Source organism: Dunckerocampus dactyliophorus, chromosome 13, assembly GCF_027744805.1.
Source record: "Dunckerocampus dactyliophorus isolate RoL2022-P2 chromosome 13, RoL_Ddac_1.1, whole genome shotgun sequence".
Taxonomy (NCBI): Eukaryota; Metazoa; Chordata; class Actinopteri; order Syngnathiformes; family Syngnathidae; genus Dunckerocampus; species Dunckerocampus dactyliophorus.
The window spans coordinates 7,868,656-7,881,619 of NC_072831.1; the positions used below are offsets into that span (position 1 = coordinate 7,868,656).

Genomic DNA, 12,964 nt, shown 5'->3' on the forward strand with positions numbered 1-12,964 from the left:
TACAGCATTCTTTGTGACAAACTTCAAGACATTCAGTGAAATGACAAATTGAAAATAATTTACATATCAATTGCCGACTGTTTTGACTGTCTCAGTTTGAAAGACACATTCTGGGCCCCTTCATGACCCATTTGGGAATGTTTACGCAGACAGTATTATATTGTTAAGAGGGACACAAAGCAAGCGGGACTTACCTTGACTACACTGCTCCAACAGTTTAGGAAAGGCAAACCTGAAGGGAAAGAAGAAAACTGTGAGGACTGATTCTTTTGTCTTCTTTGAGCTACTGGTGCACAAGACGAGCACGTTAATGTGCACGTGCAGGGCTTGACAAAACAGGTTACGGATCCAAATTCATTGCCAATATGAGCGTTCAAAAGACAAGGATGAACTTCCAAAGCGTATTATTATATTGTTGGCATATAGGAAGCAGACTACATTCCAAAAGATGTGCAAGTGCATGTGGTGCTCCATGGCTGGCATTCAGACAGTTTTCACTGTAATGCCTTTGGGTGATGTCACTGTCCCTGAATTTAACTGGAGTGTCCAAACTGATCAACTTTGGAACGGGAATGCCAGCCGAGGGCCAAGCCTTCATGGTAACCAAGTCACAACCCTCCACCCCCCCCACCACCAAACCCACCCCAGCACTTTAAGAGGCTGCTGGCAGGAGGATCAGTCATTTATCTTCCCGGTCCTGATGTAATGAAATATCCGTATCCATCACAAAGAATGGATCATGACTGACTGATAAGCTTGAGGGGGGGCTCACACATGTGGCTTTGGTGGATTAGGGAGCTATGTTGAGGGAGGTGACAGACGGGTCAGAACCAAGATGGGCTAAACACACCCAATTAGCAACACAGCTGGGGCCCGCTGACGACCACACAATCTATGGCGACAAATAGTCACAAGGTGGAGGGGTGGGCCATGACTCGTGGAAGATGATGCACCAAATAGAAAAGTCAGTGTGGACCATCTGTCAAAGGGCGGGTCCACAACTTCCTGGAAAACATCAACATTAACAAGCCAAAGATGTGGCTGTTTGTCTATATTGTGGCTCCGCACTGGACAGTACCAGCACAGTGAAAAAAGACTCTATTAACCAGAGTGGCCGCCATGTGTAAAAGCCTAAAGCCTAAAGACTAAAGCCTGTGACAAAAAAAAGAGATTGAATGTAAGGCTGATCCCCAAGCCTCAAGTTTGAATGGCTAAAAACGTCACATGACTTCCTCCTGGAAACCTCCGGGAACTTATTCACATCAACTTTGTCAGTCATCATCTGAGCTGTTCTTCATCGAGGGAATCCTCTATTCCAAGCTATTATACTACTTTACTTTTGCCTTATTAGGGATTATGTAACAGGGCCAAAGCACTAAGCGATTAAAACTGCTCTGTTTTATTATAATATTGCTCAGTAAAACTAAATCGCTTTTTTCGGGGGCTCTAACATGCCAAAAATCACACCGAATTTGTCAAGCGCGTGCATCCGGGCGGGAATTTGCGGATTTTAGACGTCCCCAGAAATTCATAAACCTGACTAGCTTCACAGAGTGAAATTAAATTCGACAGGCACGTCTATCATAGCACAAAGGCACAGAATGAGGCTCAACAATTACATACATTATGTACATTAATTTATTCTATTTCTGTTTATTATGTATTGCGTAAAACTAAGACAGGCACAACATCAAATTAAAACAACAAAATGAATACGGACCCAACATCGACTAGTGTGAGCCTGGAGTTTGTTTTCAGAGAGAAGATTTCATTGTCCATAGTACATTTGGATACCCCTCATATACACTTTACACTTTTGATTTGTTGCGATATCGGTGACTGAAATGATCTCCATTTTTCCTTTTACATGATACTAACATAAGTGGTATCAAAAAGTATCAGTATCATAAGATGTAGAGGTGTTGTGGAGAGAATCTAGAGCTGAGCTTCACATGTCACCTGTGCTCCATGCAGGAGGCCAGTGGATCAACGCAGGCAGTAACAGTGCCGATGGTGAAATGGGCCTGGACAACAGGGTCCGGGTGGAAAAGCACAGCCCGAACAACATCTAGAACGTCCGCGTATCTGTGGGAGTAGGATTTTATTACTATGTCAACATTTTTACACATTTGAGTCCTCGGCCAGGTCGATTTATTTTGGAGCTATCATCACACAACTGGACATTAATATTTGTCAAGGCACAATCGCTGTACTGCATCTCAGGAAAGTCAGGGTTTCCTACCCAGGTGAGAGCACCAAGAGGCGCCACTTCCCTCCCAGCGTCCTCTTTTGGTTCTCTGAGAAATCAGACAAAAAGCCCTGCAGGTGAGTGGCTGAGAAGACGTGGCAAGGGTCAGCAGCAGGTGGATACACCAACCACCTGCAGGCACCAGGAGATCTTTATTATTCTTCTGTGTGTGTGTGTGTGTGTGTGTGTGAGGTGTTTTATTGTCCTCGGAGTGATGAAACACAGAATCATGTATGCAAAATGAGACCTGAAAGCAAACTTTTCCCTTCACCATGCAAACTTACTTCCGTACCTTCCATATTCTCTGTTCAGCCGGACTAGGAAGTTGCAGAGCGTCTCCTTGTGGCTTCCCGGTAGGCCACTGATAACGGTGATCACAACCTTTCCCAAAAAATCTCCACAATGTCAGCATCAAAATGCACAATATCGCCTTCACCGTGTTGCAGTCTCAGGAGCCCACCTTGGCGTCTCCATGGCTGCTGGAGTTTCTGCTCAGCTTTCCGGAAGGGAAGAGCGCCCCCAGGTGGTCAAATTGTATAGGCTCCTCGCCGATGCTGCTCAGGGAAAAGTGCTGCAGGAACCTGACAAAGGAGGATTAAGGTCTTCAGAAATTGGATCGTGAAAGACAGAGAATAAATGATTGTTATTGTGATATGGGTACTAACATGTCCTGCTCTGGCAGATGTGAGTGTAACGTCTTGAAGGTGCCTCTGCGTTTGGCCACTGGAGGCTCCTGACCATCATGCAGCTGCTGCAGCCTACTGTGCCTAAGAGAGACATTTACACTCAAACATGACTGAGAATTCTGTGAGTCTTGACTAAATATAATCCATGATGAGAGCCAATCTTTTTTTTGGTACGGCACGATATTGGATGACTGACTTCATAGTCAAAAGTGAATCATACATTTTTTTGTGACTCCACGTCAGCTGATCCTGGTCAACTGAGTGCACAGCCAGTCCAGATTCAGCACTTCGCCACTCTGGCAAAACCTACAGTAAGGAGTAGACGTGTGACACATTACATGACGACAAAGTGTTGCTTTGAGTCTCGCTCATAAGGAACTCTAAGGTGGTGAAGGTCTCACCTTGGAGTAGAAGCACCTGCAACCCTTTGACTTGGGCTGAATGGCAAAAAGCAGGCACTGGTCGGCACTGTGGAAGGGGAAGGGCAAGTGAGGGAGCAGGCTGTTCTTGTAGTCCACAAAGAGAGACAACACCGCACTAGGGTCCTGTTTGAAGGGATCATAATATTTGAAGCTTTTGGAGAGATAATGAACTCAAAATAAGTCACATGACAACATGGCAGCGTACCGGGTCATAGAACCTGATGGCATTGATGTGTTTGTGGGAGATAGTGATGCTTCCGTACTGAGAGTGGACAAACAGAAGCCCGCCAGAGAAGAAGCTGATCTTACCTATAATCAGTATTTAAATGAAAACACATAAAACAATCACTACAATGATTAAAATATGGGTGATACAAGTGTGAGTATGCATATTTACCGTCTTCAGGTGCTGAAAGATGACTGCTGGACAACACGTATGCTGCGTCTGCTACGGTTAAAGCACCTCCCAGACAAGAGTCTTCCTCATTCTGTCCAAATTCAACACACACTCACAGTACATCAGCATGTACAAATGCACTCATCAGACACTTCATTAGGACCATCTGTACAATGGAATAGGCTATATCAAATCTTCTCCCTCCCAATTAGATTGTGTAGGTGTACCTAATACAGTGCCTCTCGTGTATATTGCTGTGATATGCAGAGTAAAGCTCTAATTTCACCTTTGTAAGTTGCAGGGCCAGCTCAGACTGCTTGACATCAGGTTCCATCTACATCAAACACAACATTTCACTCATATGACCTCAGCTAACTTCTACCCCCAGTCATTTTCTAAAAGCTCACAATCATTTGAATAGTGCCGATACATACCATCCAGCAGGCGTACCGAGGCACGTTTGCAGTTAGGATGGTGTAGCAGCTGTCTGAGGACACAGTGCCATCTGCAGGAGACGGAACACACTTGACAGGTGAGGCCACAACAAGCACAGAGAACTGCAAACACAAAAATGAGGAACAGGAAGCCGCATCAGCAAGTTGTACCTTTGTGTTGAATGCTGATGCTGGACTCAAGGAAAGCTTCAGAGAAGACCACAGAGCCCAGGTTGCCCCCACACCCCTGCAGATCTGGGATGTCGTGGACTGTCATGGAGGCCTGAGGGAGAACAAGGTATATTAAACAAAGACCACTGACTTACTAAATTACTTACTAAACATTAAGTCTTCACAGAGCATCACTAACAATGTGTATGTGTATGTATGATATATACTGTATATACAGTAGAACCCTGGTTAACGGTGATACAACAGGAGAGAAAGTAACGCCAAGAGATTATGAGGTCTAATTTTTGTCGGAGTCATTTTTATGATGCAAATTAAAAGTCTTTTGAAAACATATTGTTTTGAGAAGCCAAACTCTTTACTTAAGTGGCCCTACCAACTAATGGGAACTACGTTCCTCATCACCAAAATCCGATCAGAACTCGGCTCACGGGCCCAAGTGGGGGGTAAGCCACTGTTGATGCACTACACTGCTGATGGGGATGTCAAACAACTTTTACTCTGCCTGCTGTGCTGCTATTGTCACCACTGTCCTGGATAATGCATACGGTGTTGTTGCTATTGAAACCTTAATTTCCCTGACAGCACACGCCCAAGGGACCAGGAAAGTTACATCTAATCTAAATGACACTTACTGTTTTTATGACAAAGCGGCTTGCAGCATCAGTCAGAGGAAGGAGCCTAAAAAGGAGAAAAATGAATGTTTAAGTTCTCTGGTGTTTTTCTCGAAGCTGATTGGATGCTGAAGACCCACCGCCCCTGCTTATTGGCTGCCTGAATGATGAATTCACATCTGGATCTGAGTGAAAACAGAATCACACACACACATAAACACTACCTGTTCCATATTTAAATAAGCATTTAAAGCCATTTGAATTTACTTTGAGCAAGATAGAAAACAAATATTTCCTTACCTCAGAAGACTACAGTATGCACTTAAATTCAAGGAGTCCAAAGTGGCCAAGAAGGTGTGTTCTGCTACATCTTTAGCCTGATTACAAAATTAAACAACATTAACTGTTTATGTGCAGCACTTGAAGGAGAAATGATAAAACCACAGTGTTTCTTCTCACCTTGGTGGTACTGGAAGTTCTGGTGAAGCATTTGATTCCTGCAAGAACTGCTTGAACAGCAGCTGAGTAAATGTGAGACAACAGCCTGAAAAGTGACAAGTAATTAAAGGGATAGTTCGGATTTTTTGACATGAAGTTGGATGACATCCCCATCGGCAGTGTAGTGCATCAGCAGCCACTTACCTCTCACTATGTCCAGTGAGAACAGTCATGACATCTTCCCTTGCGTATGTAAACGCTGTGGAACACATAGCGTGCTGCGATACGACGGGAAAGAAAGTAATGCTGAGCGACTGTGAGGACTGATTGTTTTAGAGGAGGCATTTTGTGACGCTCACGTATAGTTTTGAGAAGACAAACTCTTTTACTTAAGTGGCCCCACCAACTAACCAGAACTACGTTCCTCGTCACCGAAATCCGACCAGAACTCGGCTCACGGGCCCAAGTGGGGGTAAGTCACTGTTGATACACTACACTGCTGACGGGGATGTCGTACAACTTCATGTCAAAAAATCTGCTTTAAGTCATTATTTTTCCTCATTCAGAAACAATCAGTCCGTTCAGGAAAAAAAAAAAAACTTACGAGACTTCAGTTTTCTTTGGCTTTGTGTGTTGACTCCCTGTAGATGACATATTCATGAAAATATGGCACTGAAATACAGCCCTAATATCAGTCTCTAATCTGAATTTTAAATCCAAGCTATGTTAAACTATCATGTAGAGTGGAAAATCGGTTAGCGTGTTTTTTTTGTATCCTGGAAATGTATGGTAAAATTTTGCCATGGTTTGCGTATAATATGGCGTGTCTTGTCGTGTTACTAATACACTGCGTGAATCCAACTGTGCTCTTAATGTATTTTTATCACATAACAAGTCTCAAAAATGTAAAGACAAAACACTATTTATAGTTTTAATATTATAGATTTTAAACAATTTTAAATGCATATGCATGTATAGTGGGGCGAAAAAGGGTTTGCCCCCTTCCTGATTTTTTTTGCATGTTTGTCATACCTAAATGTTTCAGATCATCAAACAAATTTAAATATTAGTCAATGACAACACAACGGAACACAAAATGCATTTTTTAAAAGAGTTTTTTCAAGAAAATATTCCGTTTTGATACTACTATTTTAAACGGTTGTACCTTCAAAATGGTTAGAAATGAAGGCATACTGTAAATAAGAAAAATCATCAGTATGAACTCAAGTTTGGGATGGGAGTAAATTGACACATCTAATTTGCATATTATGGGTGTGCCCCGCCTGTCGCCCGATGTCAGCTGAGATAGGCTCCAGCATGCCCCGGCGACCCTAAATAGGAGAAGCAGTATAGAAAATGGATGGATGGACGGATGGATGGACATCACCAAGCTTAGAAGTAATCAGATACCTGTCTCCACGATACCCAACAAGCTCATCAAAATGGCTGCGATACTCTTCCTTATCTCCCAAGCAAACCCAGCCGACATCATCATCATTTACAGCGGGATATTGAACACCACTGCCGCCTTCTCCGCTATTAGAAGTGTATTTCCTGCCGCGCTTTCTCCCGCAAGTGCTGCTGCTTCCGTGTTTTTTGCTTTTTTTACATTGCCGCTACCACCACCCCACACCGAACCCAGCACTGTTTTGACCACCCGTGCTACACGCACCATACATCGTCTTGTAGGAGAAACATATGAAAAACACTTTTAGACAAAATATAAACTAAAATGTTTTCTCCGGGTACTCCGGGTTTCCTCCCACATTCCAAAAACATGCATGTTAGGTTAACTGGTGACTCTAAATTGTCCATAGGTGTGAATGTGAGTGTGAATGGTTGTTAGTCTATATGTGCCCTGCGATTGACTGGCGACCAGTCTAGGGTGTACCCCGCCTGTCGCCCAAAGTCAGCTGGGATAGGCTCCAGCATGCCCCTGCGATCCTAAAGAGGAGAAGCGGCATAGAAAATGGATGGATGGATGGATGGATGAACTAAAATGAGACTGAGATGAGAATCTGAAATGTGTCTTCTGAGCTGTCGAAGCGCAAGCTTTGATCAGTACAATGTTCCTCTGGGATGTCCCCTCCTGCGACCCAGAACACGGTGAAGCTTCAAAACGGGCTGCTTTGCGGATGGTCATAGCGGGCAGACTCACTGCTGCAAGCAGCCATGAGCCCCCAGAAGTGCTCATATTAAAGTTGCAGATGTCCGCCATCTCCTGGTGTAAAATAGTAACTAAATGAGGTTATCTTTGTCTGTATGGCACGTTAAATTCAGCAATGTTGATTGACGCAATTTTGCGACTTTGGCGCTTCGACCTACATGGCCAAACCTACATGACCCTGTGTGAAAAAATGGTTGACCCCTAAATCTAATAACTGGTTGGGCCACCGTTAGCAGCAACAACTGCAATCAAGTGTTTGTGATAACTTGCAATGAGTCTCTTACAGCGCTGTGGAGGAATTTTGGCCCACTCACTTTTGCAGAATTGTTGTAAATCATCCAAATTTGAGGGTTTTCTGTATGTAAAAATATAATTGTAAAACTCTAAAAACCTGTTTTGTGTTAACATTTTTGGGTCTGGAACAAATGAATTGAATTTACATTATTTCTTATGGGAAAAAAATTGATTCAGAGTCGGACCTTTTGGAATGGACGCTAACCAAAGTTCCATTGTATTTAAATAGCAATACAGTGGATCCCCGCAGCATTCACGGAGGTAAAAAAATGTAATTTTGGTCAAATAATTTTTAAAAAATTCCCTCCAAAAATGGGCAAATTTGACATCCTTATGTCTAATTTAGCACGAGGGCGTGGTGGGGAAGGAGTGAATTATGTGTTAAAAATAATTTTTTTAATGCGTGCATCAATTACTCGTGGATTTTCTGCATTCACTGGTAGGGAAATGTCACTCCTGCAAAAAGCGGGGATCAACTGTAATGGCAAATGACATCCAATGGCCTCACCAAGGTACGGGGTGTGTGTGGTTCCAAAGAAATAGGTCCGACAGCAGGCTAACGCTCCTCTGGGAGCAACACATTGCAAAATCTGAGGATAGAAAGTGTTTGCACTGATCAGTAAAGTTAAGTTAAAACAAGATAAAAGTCCTATAAAAAATAAAAGTAAACTGAAAAAAGCCATTAATCACATGAATTCTCTCCTGGCTTGTGGTGTTCTGACATGCTTTAAATGAGTCTGAACTGCAGCACGTTGGAATGTGTCCCAACACTCCTCCTCATGCTATTATTCCAGATGACATCACTAGGTGGTGCTGCACGACAAGAACTAACTTGACTTCTCAAACACAAAATATACTCCAAGTATCATGGCTGCTAGTCTGTTAGTGATGCCTTGTGCTGCTTCCTACCATGTGTCGCGCTGCGCCGCCTGCAGGTCCTGTGCTGCGAACTTGATGACTCTCAGAAGGAAAGTTGAAGGAGTAACTGTCCATGTCTTCTGATGACGAGTGTGCTCCAAACAACACGAAGGGCTGCCTGTCTTTACTGGAAATACCACAAGTGTGTTTTTTAACATCAAAACTGCAACAGTTTTATTTACTATTGTGAGAAAATTACTTTTTGTCCGTGATATTGCTTGAGATGAGCCCATGTGAGTAATACATACGGAAGGCCTGAAAAGTAAAGCACGTCAAGATTGTATATACAAGAACTCTATTTGTTTTAAGCGTGTCAGCTTACCTCTCCTGCCTGAGCCTCAGACAGCTCCAAAATGGACAGATGACTCTCCATGTCCATGCTGGAGAAAAAGCTGCTCCACTGCCTTTCAAAGCTGCTCAAATCCTGAAACAGACCACCATGTAGGAGACATCATCACATTGGAAGACAATTATCGTATTGAACACGTGATCCAGGAATCATGGGGTAACTTTGGTGAAAGGTTATATTGCTAAATGTATTTTTGCTTTTCTACCGGTTCAACTGGGTACCTGGGCAAGCAGCTGGTCCAGGGACACAGAGTCCAGTCGGCTGTAAAGCTGCCACAGTTGCTCGCTCATGTCTGACAACTGAGCAAAACAGGAAGTGACTATTAAAGCAGAGGAGAAAGTGTGGGATGGAATAAAAAATAAAACAAAAAACACATCTCACCTTGTACTTCATGGTGAAAAAGCTTCCTCCACCAATGCCCTCCAGGGCGAAGGCTTGGATGAGGGGCCACTTTTCCACCATGAAGATGTCAAACTTTTGCACATGTCCTGGAAATCAAATAAAGGCAGTATAATTAACGTGCATTAGTGCCTTCAAGTGAATGTTAAATGTAGTAATCTATACCAAGGGAGCTGTAGGGGACGCCAATGCGATGGCAGTCTTGCACCATTGTGACAAAACTGGAGATTTTGAACTCCTCTGCCGCCTCTTCATCTTGGTACTGCGTGAGGAAGACACGAGAGAAGACACAACACAAAGTTAAGGGCAAAAAGAGGCTAAAGGACACCCCTCAGCCTTTATGAAGAAATACAGTGGAACCTTAAAAAGTTGCTTTAATGCAGTGGTTCTCAATCATTTTCTGTCATGCCCCCACTGGGGGCCAGAAATGTCCCCTCTCCCCAAAAAATAGTGAAATACTCCATTTGAAATACACTATTTCCCCATTGGACATAAAGTAAACAGAATTCAGCAGATTTTATAAAGCTTTTATTAACTGTTCCAGTAATCTTTGAAGTAACTTTTAAGTAACATTTTAAACATTCTTAGCTACCATATCAGTGCACTAAGATGTTAACAGCTGCATAATAAAAATATGCAAAACTCATGACCTGTGATGGAAATGCATCATTTAAGAAAGTGGCGAAGAAGGACTGGTACTTCTGAACTGTCATACATGTGTAAAAATAAGTTCACCTCTGCATGTTAAAACTTTAAAGCGATTACAAAATGTGCTTGGGAGATGCAGAGATGCATAATACGCCGCATTTGACGCTACACAAGGTTGAATTTCCGGTTGGTAATCAGCGCAATGATACTTTTATAATCATTTCTATTTCTTTGTGATGGAACTAAAAACACAAAAAAGTCACAGTTGTGGAGTTAATCTCAGTAAGCATCTCAAAGACTAAATTGTAACCTTGACTCTATTCACCAACATAAGCTAGTGAAGCTAGTCTAACGCTTTGGGCTCCAAATATTTTTGCCCAAGTCAAGAAAGCCAAATAGGACATCTTCGATCATCCTGAGGGAACGTTAAAGCCATGATGTGCGCCTTTGCGTCCTCTTGCCACTTGATGGCACTGTTGGCGCGCCTTTCCCCCTTTCGCTCTGCAACCCAACTAGTCATGCTTTGATTGATTGATTGATAACACTCTTTTTGCAACCAATAGGAAGGTGGTGTCATGTTCCATTGCCTGTTTACTTTTGCTTTGGAAGCAGCTGCCTTACTGCACCAAAAGTGCTTACAAATGAGAAATAACTTGACAACACAAAGACAAAATCATGGTGAATGTTATTGACCATAAATCTGGTTTTACGTGATGGATTTTGACCATTTAAAGACTCTTAGGCAACATGAAGTCTGTACTTGTGTGTACTGTGAGTTGAAAGGGATGTGTGCATCTGTGTGGCTGCATCATCATGCTATGCCACCTATTATGCTGTGCCTGCGTTTTCCATGTCCGCGGCGTCAAAGACTCCCTAGAGTTAAAGTGGCTTCATCGCTGCTGTTCGCACAGAAATGCAGAAAGCCATTGAGTCTTGCTCCAACAGGAACTTTTATCTACAGCAGTGACGCCAGAGGGGGTAGACAAGCGTGCTCAAACCTCCAACTCCGTCATGCAGTAGAGGTGCAGGTTCCTCCAGTGAGACAAATGAGGCAGCAGGTAGCTAAAGTTGACTGGGTTGCAGTAGAGGTGAACACACTCGGCCTTAATCAGAAGGATGACGTCTGTAAAGGAGACCAGAAGAAGTCACAGAGTTACTTCAGGAAACAAAGAAAAAGACTTAAGAAACTCACCATCCAGCATTTCTTCTGAGAACCCCTCCAGGGAATGTTCCATGTTGATGGGACTTCTTCCATAGAGGCCATAGAAGAGGTATTTAGCCAGCTCCGTGCAGCCCTCATTGTACCTACTGTCAATTCCTGGGAGACAACATCCATACGCAATAAATTACAAATGATCATAATCCATACAAAGATTATGTAAAACATAGCTCTTCTTACCAAGAGAGCACAGGATGCCATCAGAACTGGATGAATCGCTATCGCTGAGGAGAGACTGAACCTGACGCAGGCGGCAGCAACTAGAGGCAAATTATAACAATTAAAAAAATTAAGTTCCTGGGAAAGCTGGCAGCTTATTTCTGTGTAATCTCTTGAAATGGGAGTGCTCACAAATACATGGCATTAAATGCACTTAAATGACGCTACAATTTGTACAAGTTTGCATAATAGCCATTCGTATTCCAACATGTCCACTTGTTGTTAGGTGGTACAACTTTTGCAATTAGAAGCCCCTAACCAGTATTACATAAGCGGCGTTTACACTTGGATTGTTTACGCTATGGATTGTTCCGCAATTTGCCGTGGCAATACGTGTCATTTATTTATTTATTAATGGCACGCCTGAAAAGCGTGAAGACTAGTTTGCGCACTGTTTATGCGCAAATTATGCACTTGGCACTCGGGGTGGAGGAAATAATCGATTCTTAGATGTATCACGATGCGGACATTGAGGATTATTCATGGTTCACAAATGTCAATAATCGATGCTGATGGAACAAAACAAAAAAAAATGGAACAAAAAGACAGACAGCGGAAGTGCCGCCCGGACAGTTTATGGTGGTGCACCTAAGACACTACCAGAATGGCTGAGCGTAAACTCCGACCCGCACCCGCCGGATTTCAAACCAGCGTCTGGAAGCACTTTGGCTTTCACGTAGTTGAAGGTAAAAAATGAGCTGGACAAGAGCCAGACAATATGCAAGCTTTGTCATACAAGCTTAAAATATTTTGGGAACATGACAAATAAGAAAAACCACATAGAACTTTTCCACTCGAAAAAGGAGGAAAAACAGCCAGCTGAAGTCTACTTCGAGCTGGCATCGAGCAGGTATAACTAATTTTCCACCCAACTTGGAAAAGGCGCTGTTATGTCATCGTAACAGCGCACTTCATTACTGGAAGCTGACTGGAAGCTCGCATCTCACGAGCTACAAATGAGAGGAATGAATGAGAACCATACGGGTGAGAATATGGCTGAGCTGTTCAATAATGTTGCAGAGGCATGATATGCTTTGTTTTAGTAGTACACAGTGAGAAAAATGAAATGATATAAAGAAGAAATTACGCATAAAACAATTGACAAACTATTGATCACAAAAAAGATGCATCGAGATGCATCGATAATCGTTTTATCATCGCATCACAGGCCTGAATCGTAATCACATCGAATCGCAAAGTGGCCAGAGATTCCCACCCCTACTTGCCACACAATTTGTGATCGAAAATGGTGCGCATTGACATGAACTGACCACAATCAGACTTATTTACACCTTGTTAAGTGCTGTTTACGTCTAGTGCACG

The 12,964-nt window shown here is 42.9% G+C and overlaps 1 protein-coding gene across 1 annotated transcript in view; it reads right to left on the reverse strand.

Annotated features, from left to right (window-relative positions):
* dnaaf9 (dynein axonemal assembly factor 9) overlaps positions 1-12,964 on the reverse strand; it is a 33,728-nt gene that overhangs the window by 18,958 nt on the left and 1,806 nt on the right. Inside the window, exons 2-29 of the mRNA XM_054797366.1 lie at positions 11,603-11,682; positions 11,396-11,521; positions 11,202-11,326; positions 9,721-9,817; positions 9,538-9,644; positions 9,378-9,455; positions 9,130-9,231; positions 9,007-9,062; positions 8,799-8,934; positions 8,398-8,479; positions 6,033-6,069; positions 5,450-5,534; positions 5,291-5,367; positions 5,131-5,175; positions 5,012-5,057; positions 4,359-4,470; positions 4,188-4,258; positions 4,040-4,087; positions 3,754-3,844; positions 3,562-3,665; positions 3,336-3,479; positions 3,155-3,240; positions 2,914-3,015; positions 2,709-2,829; positions 2,541-2,629; positions 2,243-2,380; positions 1,960-2,085; positions 195-232 (exon numbers count right to left, since the gene is read on the reverse strand). Coding sequence (XP_054653341.1) covers positions 195-232; positions 1,960-2,085; positions 2,243-2,380; positions 2,541-2,629; positions 2,709-2,829; positions 2,914-3,015; positions 3,155-3,240; positions 3,336-3,479; positions 3,562-3,665; positions 3,754-3,844; positions 4,040-4,087; positions 4,188-4,258; positions 4,359-4,470; positions 5,012-5,057; positions 5,131-5,175; positions 5,291-5,367; positions 5,450-5,534; positions 6,033-6,069; positions 8,398-8,479; positions 8,799-8,934; positions 9,007-9,062; positions 9,130-9,231; positions 9,378-9,455; positions 9,538-9,644; positions 9,721-9,817; positions 11,202-11,326; positions 11,396-11,521; positions 11,603-11,682 — 2,549 coding nt within the window. The remainder of the gene's footprint in view (positions 1-194; positions 233-1,959; positions 2,086-2,242; positions 2,381-2,540; positions 2,630-2,708; positions 2,830-2,913; positions 3,016-3,154; positions 3,241-3,335; positions 3,480-3,561; positions 3,666-3,753; positions 3,845-4,039; positions 4,088-4,187; positions 4,259-4,358; positions 4,471-5,011; positions 5,058-5,130; positions 5,176-5,290; positions 5,368-5,449; positions 5,535-6,032; positions 6,070-8,397; positions 8,480-8,798; positions 8,935-9,006; positions 9,063-9,129; positions 9,232-9,377; positions 9,456-9,537; positions 9,645-9,720; positions 9,818-11,201; positions 11,327-11,395; positions 11,522-11,602; positions 11,683-12,964) is intronic.